This window comes from Colobus angolensis, unplaced genomic scaffold (assembly GCF_000951035.1).
Source record: "Colobus angolensis palliatus isolate OR3802 unplaced genomic scaffold, Cang.pa_1.0 Scaffold247, whole genome shotgun sequence".
NCBI lineage: Eukaryota > Metazoa > Chordata > Mammalia > Primates > Cercopithecidae > Colobus > Colobus angolensis.
Window position 1 is genome coordinate 3,479,959 of NW_012115677.1, and position 13,145 is coordinate 3,493,103.

Consider the following 13,145-nt stretch of genomic DNA (forward strand, 5'->3'; position numbering starts at 1 on the left):
TTGTTCCCTAAGATTTAAAACTTTGGAATCACTTTTCTTCCCTGCCCCCTGTCCCCTGCATAGAGTACATTGGGAGCAACAGTATTTAGCTCCTACATCCAGGTATTGTACTGATCACACTTTTCTGTGTATTTGCATTGCTGCAGCACTTCTAGAAAGTGAACTGATTTGGGGGAGAGGACCTCCTTTGTGCCAGGCACTGTATTTACATGATTCACTGAAATCATTCCTATCCAGTTCTCTTAACAAGCCTAGGGATAGGTATCATGACCCCAGTTTACCAGAGCTGGAAACAGACACTCAAGAGATTAGGGAATCAATCCAAGTCTATGCAGTTAGAGTAGGGTTTATATTCACAGTCACTTGCTCTCTAAAGCTGACACTCACCTGGTCTATTATTATTACAAAACACAACGTCCTAATCTGGTACACAAAGACGTGCTACTAACTGTTCACGCTGTCCATGGGGATCCCCTGTGTTCTCTGTTCCTGCCAAGCAAGTTTCATGACAGCTTCCCCACCTTTATGCCCTTGTCGCCATCCTTCCACCCCAAGGGACCATCCTGGATGCTCAGGGAAAACCTTGCTATTCTGACCTGCCCGAGCTTGTCTCCTTCATCTTTTAAAGCCCAGCTTCTTCAAGATCCTGTTCAGACCACACATGCATTCCAAATACCCAATAACTTCCAAAAAATCCATTCATGTTCCCCTCCTGTTTATCTCTATACCTGGGTGTCACCTGTGTTGTTGCTTCTGTCCCTTTATACATGCAGATAAGGACCAGCAGCAGATGCTGTCTGTGTGGAGTGCTGTATGGGCCAGATAGAGTTGATTCCCTTCAACTGTAAGCTTGCTTGGTCCTCTCCTAGACTGTAGACTTCCAAATGCAAGGACCAATTTCTCTAGTGCCCAGAATGCAGTGGGCATTTGTAGAATACAGTGATGATGAAAATGATGATGGATCTTGTATAATATTAGGACTTCTGACATGGATAGTATCTAAATATAGTTAGCATCATTTCGTTTTTATTTTTTATTTTATTTTATTTATTTTTTATTTTTTGGAGATGGAGTCTTACTCTGTAGTCCAGACTGGAGTGCAGTAGCACCATCTTGGCTCACTGCAACCTCACCTCCTGGGTTTAAGCAATTCTTCTGCCTCAGCCTCCCAAGTAACTGGCACTACAGGTACATGCCACCACGCCCAGCTAATTTTTGTATTTTTAGTAGAGACAGGGTTTCACCATGTTGGCCAGGCTGGTCTTGAACTACTGACCTCAGGTGATCCACCCGCCTTGGCCTCCCAAAGTGCTGGGATTACAGGCATGAGCCACTGCGCTAGCCACTTTTGTGACTTTTGGAACTTTGTAATGTATATGTTGCCTATTTAGATATAAATCTATTGCATTATACATGCACTTCCCATATATGCATCTCATTCATCTTCCTAAGTAAGAACGCTTTAGATCATTTCTCATAAAATAAAACTGAGATAAGCAAGTCAGATGGAAACTTTTAGTGAGGGGTCTTCCAGAAAGTAGCAGAGTTTGGTTTTCTAATGTCTAGCCCCAAACACCATGACCATGCGAATAACATCCTCAGCTCAACATCTGCCCAAGAGTACAGGAATCGGACATCATTTGTAACCTCAGTTCACAGAGCTTTCCATCCCCTCATGACCCCAGGCAGTGTGTCCCAAGAGATGGAGAGGCAGCAGTGTTACCATGGTCCCCGGCAGTAGGAAGTAGCACTGTGGATGAACGTCCCGAACTGCCATGCCATTACCTGCTTTACAGCAGCTTCAGTGGGAAATAGGAGAAAAAAGTCTCCCAGGACTTCTTCCATTTTTACCAGGGAAAAGAAGAGTTTCCAGGGACCTCCCAGGCCCAAGTGGAAAAGAAGAGAACCTCCGCAGGTCACTCTTCACTGAATCTTATTTGCCGCGGTTCACATTTTTCGGTCAGTGGAATTGATGATAGTGATGATTGTTGACTATACAGACGATGCTGAAGCAACTAGCATTGTGAGCAGAGGCATCTCTCATCAGAGTTTCCAGATATTCCTGAAAGCATCCATCTCCAGAATCCTTTCCCCTCAGAAACTCCTAAAAGCTTTCAGTGCTAAATACTTGTCTGTGTTGAGTTTCTGATATATTTTTGCATTATTATTCATAGACTCCCTTACCAGAACAGGAAGGCCCAACTATTGGAACAGTGGGAACTTTTGAACTGATGAGCTCCAAAGATTTAGCATACCAGATGACAATTTATGACTGGGAACTCTTCAACTGCATGCATGAGGTAAGATGCAGGATCAGATGGGTTAGGAGCTCAGATAGCAAGGATAAAGTCTGCTGGCATTGCTTAGTTTGTAAGTGCTAATATGTGCTACAATATGGAAACCACATGACAATTCTTTTGCATACTGAGTTTATAAATAAAGCCTGCTATAAAGCCTTTGAGTATTAAAGAAAAATCTTTACAGTATGCCATGTCTTCCTGTGTATATTAAGCCAGTAAAACCTAGTTTATATTTATATATTTAACAAGCCTCATGGAAGCCTTTCAAATCTGATTGAATTCACATTTGCTGACCAGTAAAACACTGTCTTGACAAATAGAGAAACCTAGCTGGTGTTTTGATTTAAAAACAAATAAGCGAAATTGTTTTCCTTTCTTTTCTAGCTGGAGCTAATCTATCACACATTTGGAAGGCATAATTTTAAAAAGACCACAGCAAACTTGGATTTGTTCCTGAGGAGATTTAATGAAATTCAGTTTTGGGTCGTCACTGAGATCTGCCTTTGTTCTCAGCTCAGCAAGCGTGTTCAGCTATTAAAAAAATTTATTAAGATAGCAGCCCAGTAAGTATATTTAGCTTGGAAACAGAAAAAAAATGTTGAGCTCTGTTTTCATTTTGTCTTCTTAGACTACACCTTAAAAAGAAAAGCAGGATCTAGGAATTGCTAGAGGGTCAAACACAGGGTCTTAGGAATAATCGAACTCTCGTAATGGATCTCTTCTAGATTTTGTAGCATTTAACATCAATAGATGAATTAACTTCTTACAGCACTGATGCTGGAATCGAAGTTGTGACCTCTCTTGACTCTTTGCTTTCTTCTCAGACGGTTTTGCTTCCTTTAGTTTAAAGATTCCTTCCGTAAACAAAGTTCCCTTATACTTCGAAAGTTCAGTTGAAAAGGATCTTGAAGTCAGTGTCCAGTATGACACATTCTCATCAGTAGAGGGCAGTGCAGCATGCATGAACAGCAGCACATCCAGCCCAGCCAGAATTAAATCGGTAAAATGCATGCAAGCTAACCTGGTACATGAAAATCATCACTATAAACATCAGAAAAAGAAGCTTCCATCTTACAAATATTCTATTAAAGAGCACTTCATGGGAAACAATTTTTTTACTGCAGGGGCCAGTTAGAGTTCTCCCTGACATGAATTTAATCTTCTCCTGCTATTTAGATATGCCTGACAACCTCCTGTTTACTTCCATGTTTTTGGTATCACCACGGTGCTAAAAATAAAATGCTAAATGTGGCCTGTGGCTGTGAGACTTCTTTCCTTTCTAAATGCAGGGAGCTCTAGCACACAGGAAGGCTGAGAGCACAAGTGATCCCAGCTAGACAATTTTCTTGACCCAAAATCAAACATGGAGTTTGATTTCCTGGGCTAAACAAAGAAGTAAAGGCTGCTTGACATTTTATAGATATCAATTTGCCAGACACCTGAAATTATTTGCCAACAACTTGAGGGTTCAATAGAATACCAAATCCCTTGGATTCAAAAGCTGCTGTTAATATGGCAAAGCTGGCTATTTTAAGAAAGGTTTGGTAAAATGGTGCCTATGAATTTCTGATTCAGAATATAGCCACTTTCCCTGGTAGCCTGAACAGCCTTATGGCAATGGACAAATGCCTTGACGTATTTGGAATGAGCTGATTATGGAAACTATGACAAGATGTGCTTTCCCGTTAGAAGAAGCACATTCTCTCTCTTCACCTTAGCCTGGCAGTGCCCAATGCAACAAGAAGAGAGAGGCAATCTGCACACAAACGTGGGAAGCCAGAAAACCTTTTGGGGCCTGATCCTGTTATTTTACAGAGACAACATGGGAGAGCCTTTCAGAACACCCAGGACTTTTTTTTTTTTTTAAGTTTTTGCTTTTCTTATCCCTCTCCCTTCTGTTTATGTGAACGACTAGGTGGACTTGGCCTTCAGTATACATTAGTTTATGTTATTTAACCATTATTAAACCCTGTGCTGAGTTTGCTGTCCTATAGGAGAAGCTGTTTACACAGCCCAGCTGAAGAAGACTGCAGACTTTTTAAATCCGAGATCTACAAGAATGAGGTTGAAACCTCGTGACAGTAGCATCTGTTTTACTTGATATTTTTAGAGAACTTCAACATATTTGGTTGAAGCTCTTTGCCTACCCAGAGCAGTGTGAAGTTGGTGGAAGCAGATGTTATTATTCCTCTGTTTACATTGGCGGAGACTGAGACATAGAGACATTTCATGACTTACATAGGGTGATAAAGTTAGCTGATAACAAGGCAGTGACTAGAAAGGCAGGTCTACAGCCCTGCATTTATTCTTTCAAGATCACCTAATGAGACAAAGGCAAACACATAGATGCCATAGTACACCTGCCTTTAGCCCCAGGTGTCTTCTAGATAAACCTTCAGCCCCTGAACTCAGACCCATTGTCCCAGCACACCAGTGGGAGCATACACACTAGCTTCTCTGAAATATGTTCTCCCTCTCCACACAGACAATTTAAGAATTACTCTTTGCTACCTTTGCAATGGGTAGCAAATGCAACAATTTAGTCTTTTTCAAAAATGTTAATCCAAACAGGATTTCATTATGATATAGTCAATTTCGATAACCATATTGATTCAGGGTGAAGGATTTATGCTTATTGCAAAATGAATTCTTTCCCTTTTCAGGGACCTGGTATGAAGAAGTTTGGGGTTCCTTTTTCTAAAAAATTAAACCAAGTACCTGTGTTAAACATCATCATTCTAATAAGAATTTCTGTTTTTTTCCACATGTCTCATTCCCAAACATATATTCATAAAAGCTAATAATGGCATAAGTACAGATTCAAAATGATCGGCTTCATTGATGTCAGTAAAACACAGAAAAGGTTATTTTTTGGTCGGTTGTTTAGGTTACTTCTCAGCTTTAAAATTCCTTGAGATTAAGTGCCCAGCCTATAGAGATCACGCCTTATAAGTTGATATTTTTCAACAAACTAGAAGCATTTGCATGGCAGGTAGAAGCCATGGTGGCTGCAGCCGTGAGACTCCCTTAGTGCCCTCTCAAGCTGCCAGAGGAGGGTATCCACCTTCAGGCTGAAGGTCTAGAAATCTCCAAGGACATCTCACCTTTTTTCTTTCCCCATGAGATATTTCCCTCTAGGTCCAACAAGGCTTTTAGCAAGTTTGGGATTATAGTAACAACCCCTAGGGTAGGTGTCTTTAAATTCCTTCTCAAATCCCAAACCTCAATGGCCAACGTCTTCCAGCTTTCTAAAACCACAGTGAGAAATCAAACAGCAGAACGTGGTCACCCAAGTGGAACTTTTACAGTGCATTAAATCTATCGTTGCCTGTTCTCGTAAATGAGTCCTGACAAATATTAATGACTATCAGAAAAATAGAACTCTAATTTTTTTTTTTATCTCACTCAGAAGTAACATTTTACTCAAACACACATCTCTTGTGTTTCAGCTGTAAGGAGTATAAAAATCTGAATTCCTTTTTTGCCATCGTCATGGGACTCAGTAACGTTGCTGTGAGCCGCTTGGCACTCACATGGGAGGTAAGCTTCAGCTGGGATCCAGCTGTGACTTTTGCCTTAGGAATAAAAACACAGGCTCACCAGTGAGCTTTTTAATAGAAATGTCACTCACACTAGTATAACAATGGAAAGGTGGGATACTTGGAGGGAGGTGACCTGTCTCCTTTTTCCAGTTGCCTCAGAGGGAGAATTTTTAAAAGATACTGTCCTTTTGTGTATGGAGAGTGGGGGAGACGAGGAGATGTCTACTTCTTGATATACACAATGTAAATAAAAATAAGTCCAGTTCCTAAGTATAACATGAAGGACCCACATTGCTTGGAATGACTTCATAAGTTTTGCTCATAGATTCTATTGTTCTCTGAAATGTCTCCTTGTTGCTTTTGCCATAAATCTTATCTTTAATTGAAAGAGGACAGAAGATCCATTTTTATCCAAGTACTCATTTTGCTTCTGGAAGGAAGAGCCAGGAAGCCAACTGTTCGCAGCAGTTGAGTACTAAGTGTCCCCTCACCACCTAGCAGACTTCTCTCCGCAGAGAGGAGCAACAGTTGGCTAATACTCAGTTTGGGGCAAAAGTGAGGCGGGTGTTTTGTGAGTTTCTGTAGCAAATATAATGAGTGGTTTGTCAAGAGTTGGGTATTCAAGCTAGAAAACATCTTCATTTATTATTAGCTTTGTACTCAAAATGTGCTTGACCTCTTACACGTGGCATATAGTTGAAGAAATACTAATCTCTAATAGAACATACATACAGAAATAGACTCATGCTAAAAATAAAAAAGTGTGTGTAAGTGGGACACAGAAAGAGGGCAAGGAGTATATATTAGAGACCCAACTTGCAATGGTGCTTAAAGGCAGCTGTTTGCATCTCTGAATGCTTTTCTGAAATTATTTTCTTCCCCATGTCCCTCTTGCAACGATTTTCTTTTCCCGTCCCTCCTAAATGTTTCCATTGTTTGTAGGGCAGGTCCTCACAAGTCCTTCTGTCTTGGGTTTCTCTTAAAATTCCAGGCAGATGCAGCACACAGCAGCTCATCCCCTGAATATAGGAATGAGGGAATTGGTGAGGCCTGCGTGCCACGCAGCTATATCATCTTCCAGTTAGTAAAAGGACGGAGCTCGTGCTGCCAAGAGATCTAAGCACAAAGCCATACTGCAGCTCCCTCGTTTTATAGCCCAAGGTTCTTGGGATCGCTGGAGACCGAGGGTCCTCCTGCAAAGAGTCTGCCTTCCCCGGTCAGCTTCCAGCCTCTAATCCCCTTGCCACAGAGTCCAAATGAGTTGGTTGGGAACATTTTTTAAAAGCGTAAAGCCTCAAAGGGCCCAAGGAGGCCAGGTGTGGGTACCACAGATCAGCAGCCAGACAATAAGAACAGAGCATGCGAGAAACACTCTCTGAACCCCCTTTCCCATTCTAAAGAAAAAAATAGGAGGCTGCTGAAGAGAGTGCAGGCAGCAAAAGGAGATAGCTAACTGGCCAGTCCTTCACTTTCACTAGGGATGGGAGTTTTGTGAGTCCATGAGCTTCTGTTTTCAGCACTGAATGTTGCTGCAAAGAGGAAATTATCCTTTCATCATTTATAAGCGTTTATTTGTTAAGGTGAAGTATAACTCTATAATTCTGTAGGGGAGATTTCATTCCTAAGCACCTTTGATTCTAGTTTATATACCTGCACTTGCTGAGAAAACCTCCCAAAAGTCTCCCATGCAACTCCATTGAGTACCACAGTGACCACACGAGCAGTGCGAGAAATGGCGCCTGGCCTCACGGAACTAGGGGATACGTGTGGAACAGCCAAGGAACAAAATAGAAAAGAAAGCCAGAGCACACAATAAAGGGAAGGGTTCAAAACTAAGCAGGAAGACCAAGCTGAGATGAAGCACATGAGAATTACCTGGAGCACACACAGTCTCTCAGCCTCGGCCCTGGTGACATCTGGAGCAGCACAGTTTTTGGTCGTGGAGACGTCTTCTGTGTTGTAGGACAATTAGCAGCATCCCCGGCCTCTCCCCACCAGATGCCGGAAGCACCTCTTACCACGCACCACCCCGGCTGTGACAACAAATAAAAGTGCCTGTACACATTACCAAATGCCTCCTGGATTGGCAGGATGGCCCTACTGAAAACTCTGCTCTAGAAGCATGGGGGGGGTGAATACATAGTAGTATTGAAAATGAAAGAAACATTTTTTATTACCCTGTGCCCTACTGTCTTTGACCCAAAAGAAAGCTAAGTAAAGAAAGAGAACAGATGACAGAGGTCTAGCCAAAAACATAATCCACTCTTAATTTTTTAACTGGGCTATATTCAGTAAGTCCATGTTTTTGCATAACTTGAAGATCTGGATGCTCTGTGTGGGGTGAGATCCTGGCATCCTTTGATGCCCATCCCAGCTTTCAGCCATTTGAATAGTCCCCTCTAAGTGAGGACATCAGGTTTTCCTGAACCATAACTTGAAATGCCAGAAAAATGAGTTTGGAGGATATACAGACTAGTTTTTAGAAACAAAAATCAGAGTTTTACAGATGTTTAAATGGAAATATGACAAACTGAGATAGGAAAGAGAAAGAGCCAAGAAGAGCCGTTCTGTGGACTGCAGAGGCCCAATTGGTGAATCAACTGTTGAAGGTAGGCTTTACTGTTCAAAGCCTCCTCCCAGATGACCCCGGAGTCTCTGAGGCCCAGGGGTTGGCTGATGAGTTCCTAGTCCTGGGACAGGAAACATATCACACAGCTCTATCTTGGCTGGGCCTTGTCAGAAGAGAGAAGTGAAAGGTTCGGCTTTACTGAAAACTCAGGAACTAAGCAAAGTAGGAACCAATATATTGCAAGATGATTCAGTATTCATCTATTGGTGTAGATATATGGGTGCAGTAAGTGGTGTTGAATCATTTGCCAAAATAAAAACATGAGAAATCAGTAAATTGATAGAGCTGTCCAATTTTGTACTATAGGAAGGCATATGGGAGAAATAAATGCTCACGTAGAAAAGCATGGCACATGCGAGAGACGAGACAGCAGAAAAGGAGGCAGGGGATGTGAATTACAGGCTCTAATGAGAAGCAGCTGTGTGACTCTGGGCCAGTCATTGAAACTGTGAGACTTAATTTTTTCCATCTGTAAAACACAGGCTTAATCTATTCAAATGAATATTTAGGGAGTACTATGTACCCAGTACTTTTTTAGGCACTGAGAAAAATGTCAGTAAACAAAACGAATAAAAATTCTTATTCTCATGCTGTTTACCTTGTAAGGGAGGAGGAGGGTTGCAAGAGATAGTTTCATAAGCTCTTTTATTGCTAATATTCTTAATCTAAATTCCTGATTGTGGGAATCAGAGAGTTTTAAAAAGTGTCGGGGGAGGTATATTCAGACCTCTTATAGTCTGGGGAATGCAGTCCTCTTTATAAATCATCCAGTTCAGAAAACATTATAAAAGCAGTAACTCCAAAGCATTCACAGTTACTTTTGGTTCAATTAGGTTAAAGACGTTTAAAAGGCAAGTTCTCTATATTCTGGAAGATTATTCTCAAATGACAGGACAGATTACAGTCTGGCCTGTCTCAGAGATGTTTGATTAAGAGCCAATAGAAATATATTTCCCCTAGAAATGGTAACCCATGATACATATCTAGATATTGAATCTGACATATGCGTGTGGCATTTTCATTTCATTAACAGAAACTGCCAAGCAAGTTCAAGAAGTTCTATGCAGAGTTTGAAAGTTTAATGGTAAGTGACAGTGGCTTCTTTATTCTGTTCACTGTCTACATTAATCCAATTTCTGATTAACTGAATTGAAGTTCTCATTTCGGAAATTTTATCTGTCCTTGTATGACTTTAAGAAGTTTATGATCCCTTTTAGTGCTGCTAAAACAAGCATGTCTGACTAATGAATGGCACCCTCAGGAACTAACTTAAAGAGGACTTATGTCCCGCATAAGGTCAATTTGTATAACTAAGAAAAGCAGTGTAATAGGGTCCTGTCCATCCAGCTCAGGTTGGCTATGGGTTGGAAGCTGCATTTTCCTTGGCTTGCCAAAATTATTTTCCCCATTGACTGGGAGGTGTTAGACAGAAAAGGAGTGAGCTGGGCTTGCTGGGAGTGATGGGCAGGTTTCAGAGGGCAAATCGGGACAGGGATCGGCCGTGCAGGGCAGAGAGTGAGTGAGCCAGACACCCAGGAAGAAGGTAGGCCTTCAGGAAAAGGGGGATCTTGCAGTAGAGGTTTCATTTTTGCTTTCAAAGGAAATCTCTCACCTTGGCTCCTGTAGGCGAATCTCCTTTTCAAACAAGAAAGGGAAAACAAAAAAATTTTTTCATGCCATAAGTGAAGTTATTTTAAAACACATATCAGGCCGGGCCCAGTGGTTCATACCTGTAATCCCAGCACTTTGGGAGGCCAGGAAGGGTGGATCACTTAAGGTCAGGAATTCGAGACCAGCCTGGCCAACATGACGAAACCCCGTCTCTACAAAAAATACAAAAATTAGCCAGATGTGGCGGCCTGCACCTGTGGTCCCAGCTACTCAGGAAGCAGAGATGGGAAGATCGCTTGAGCCAGGAGGTGGGGGCTACAGTGAGTAGTGATTGGGCCACTGCACTCTAGCCTGGGTGACAGAGTGAGACCCCATCTCAACACACACACACACACACACACACACACACACAAATACAAATCAATTTGTGTAAGTCTACCTTTCTTTTGTAGCTATATTTGATTCAGAAGTACAGTTGAGCCTTGAACAACGCAGGGGTTAGTGGCACTGACACTTCCTCCACCCCCATGCAGTAGAAATATTGAGTATAACTTATTATTATTATTATTATTTTGAGTCTGGGTCTCACTCTGTCACCAAGGCAGTGGTGCGATCATGGCTCATTGCAGCCTCAACTTCTTGGGCTCAAGCAATCCCCCCACCTCAGCCTTCCAAGTAGCCTCCCAAATTATTTTTTATTTTTTTTAAAATACAGGTCTCGGCCGGGCACAGTGGCTCACGCCTATAATCCTAGCACTTTGGGAGGCCGAGTTGGGCAGATCACGAGGTCAGGAGATTGAGACCATCCTGGCTAACACAGTGAAACCCCGTCTCTACTAAAAGAAAACAAAAATAATTAGCATGGTGTGGCGGCGGGCACCTGTAGTCCCAGCTACTTGGGAGGCTGAGGCTGGAGAATAGTGTGAACCTGGGAGGTGGAGGTTGCAGTGAGCCCAGATCACGCCACTGCATTCCTGCCTGGGGGACAGAGTGAGACTCCGTCTCAAAAAAAAAAAAAAAAAACAATAGGGGTCTCACTTAGGGTCTCACTATTTTGCCCAAGCTGGTTATGAACTCCTAGGCTCGAGGGATCCTCCTGCCTTGGCCTCCAAAAGTGCTGGGATTATAGGCATGAGCCAGCATGCCCGGCCCAAGCATAACTTATGACTTTCCCCAAATTTAACCACTAATAGCCTACTGTCAACTAGAGGCCTTACTGATAACATACAGTCAATTAACACATACTTTGTATGTTATATGTATTATTATGTACTATATTCTTACAATAAAGTAAGTTAGAGAAAAAATGATACGACAATCATAAGGAAGAGAAAATGTACTGACTGTTCATTAAAGGAAAGTGGATCATCATAAAGGTCTTCATCCTTGTCCTCTTCTTGTTGAGTAGGCTGAGGAGGAGAAGGGGTTGTTGGTCTTACAGTGTCAGGGATGGCAGAGGCAGAAGAAAAGCCATGAATAAGTGACCCACACAGTTCAAACCTGTGTTGTTCAAAGGTCAGCTGTACCTGACTGTATTAGGTGTATTAGGAAGTAACGAAGGGTGGCGTATGTGTCACCAGTCATTATCATCATCTCTTTTTCTCTCCTAAGGACCCTTCAAGGAACCACAGGGCCTACAGGCTGACGGTTGCTAAGCTGGAACCTCCTCTCATCCCCTTCATGCCTTTGCTCATTAAAGGTAATCCTAATAAGATGCACAGGCCAAGCAGGTGATGAGTATTTTGGGGAGGGAAATGAACAATACCTTGATAAGATTGATTACTTAGGGAATAAATGATCGATCCCATCCGTCTGCCGTCTTTGTCATGTCCTCTCAGCCCTGACTTTTCGGAAAGGGTCGGAAAGATGACTGGAGGAGCAGGGATCCACGATTTGGAAAACTTGTTAGTGAAACAGAAGATTAGTTTAAAAATTTTACTAATCTCAGGTGAAGTGATTTAGAAAGTTAAACACCTAGCATTAAAGGAACTATTATCAGCTTTTTTCAGCTGTAGTGTTATGCAAATCTGCCAGCATAATCTAATGGTGCTATTGTGCTTTCTTAGTATGACATATTTCCATTAGTGATTAGAATGTGGCTTTTATTTCTTTACAGATATGACATTTACTCATGAGGGGAACAAGACGTTCATTGACAATCTAGTAAACTTTGAAAAAATGGTATGTGCGGTATTATAACCTTAACCACAATGTGTTTTTAAAATAAAATTTGCATTTGTTCTAATAAAGGAAATAATTTCCATATATGCTGCCCTGTTAAAAAGGTAGTTACACATAAAGGAGTTTTGAAATATTTGGTTCAAATTGGCTACCTGTTCTATTCTGTCAGTTCTCTTTTGTGAAACTGAATAGTATTCGCGTTGTGGTTCACAGCAGCAGCTGGCTTTTATGCCGTGTGTTTCTTCCTTGGCAGCCTGTTGCTGAAATGCACAAATGTTCCTGAGTGACTTCCATGTTGTTGTTTTGCTATAAGGTTTGCGGAGCTAGACTGCCCCAGGATGCCTTTGAAAGGTTTATCTGCCAAGCCTGACTTTAGTGCCTGTAGGTAAAAGGCAACTCTGCGCCTTTATTGTGGAGGGTTAATCTCAATGTGTATTGCTTATCCCAATAAAGTTCGCTCAAGTTCAGAGAAGGAACATGATAATCTTCATAATAAAAAAAAAATTTTTAATCTTATTTTGAATACTTTTATATATTTATTTATTGTTGGACACAGGGTCTCTCATTGTCACCCTGGCTAAAGTGCAGTGTTGTGATCATAGCTCACTATAGCCTCAAACTCCTGGGCTCAAGCGCTCTTCCTGCCTCAGCCTCCCTAAGTGCTGGGATTACAGACATCAGCTACTGCGCCTGGCCTAGAAAATTTTTTTCACAACAGATGTGGAACTGGCACATATTCAGTATTTTCTAGCCTCCCTCCTCCTAGTCCTTACTTCTAACGGGGTGGGGTGGGGGGTGGGGGAAAGCAGGGTTACCTGGCTTAAGTTACTTTGCAGTTTATTTTCTTATCTTCTGTGAAGCAATAAAGCAGATCATGCCAAA

At 41.8% G+C, this 13,145-nt stretch overlaps 1 protein-coding gene across 5 annotated transcripts in view; it reads left to right on the plus strand.

The window, feature by feature from the left end:
• Nucleotides 1-13,145, plus strand: part of LOC105514542 (rap guanine nucleotide exchange factor 4) — a 233,895-nt gene that overhangs the window by 205,699 nt on the left and 15,051 nt on the right. For all 5 annotated transcript variants that reach the window (XM_011945959.1, XM_011945960.1, XM_011945963.1 and 2 more), the window contains 6 exons: nt 2,175-2,300; nt 2,685-2,863; nt 5,750-5,840; nt 9,505-9,555; nt 11,694-11,781; nt 12,199-12,263. In XM_011945959.1, coding sequence (XP_011801349.1) covers nt 2,175-2,300; nt 2,685-2,863; nt 5,750-5,840; nt 9,505-9,555; nt 11,694-11,781; nt 12,199-12,263 — 600 coding nt within the window. The remainder of the gene's footprint in view (nt 1-2,174; nt 2,301-2,684; nt 2,864-5,749; nt 5,841-9,504; nt 9,556-11,693; nt 11,782-12,198; nt 12,264-13,145) is intronic.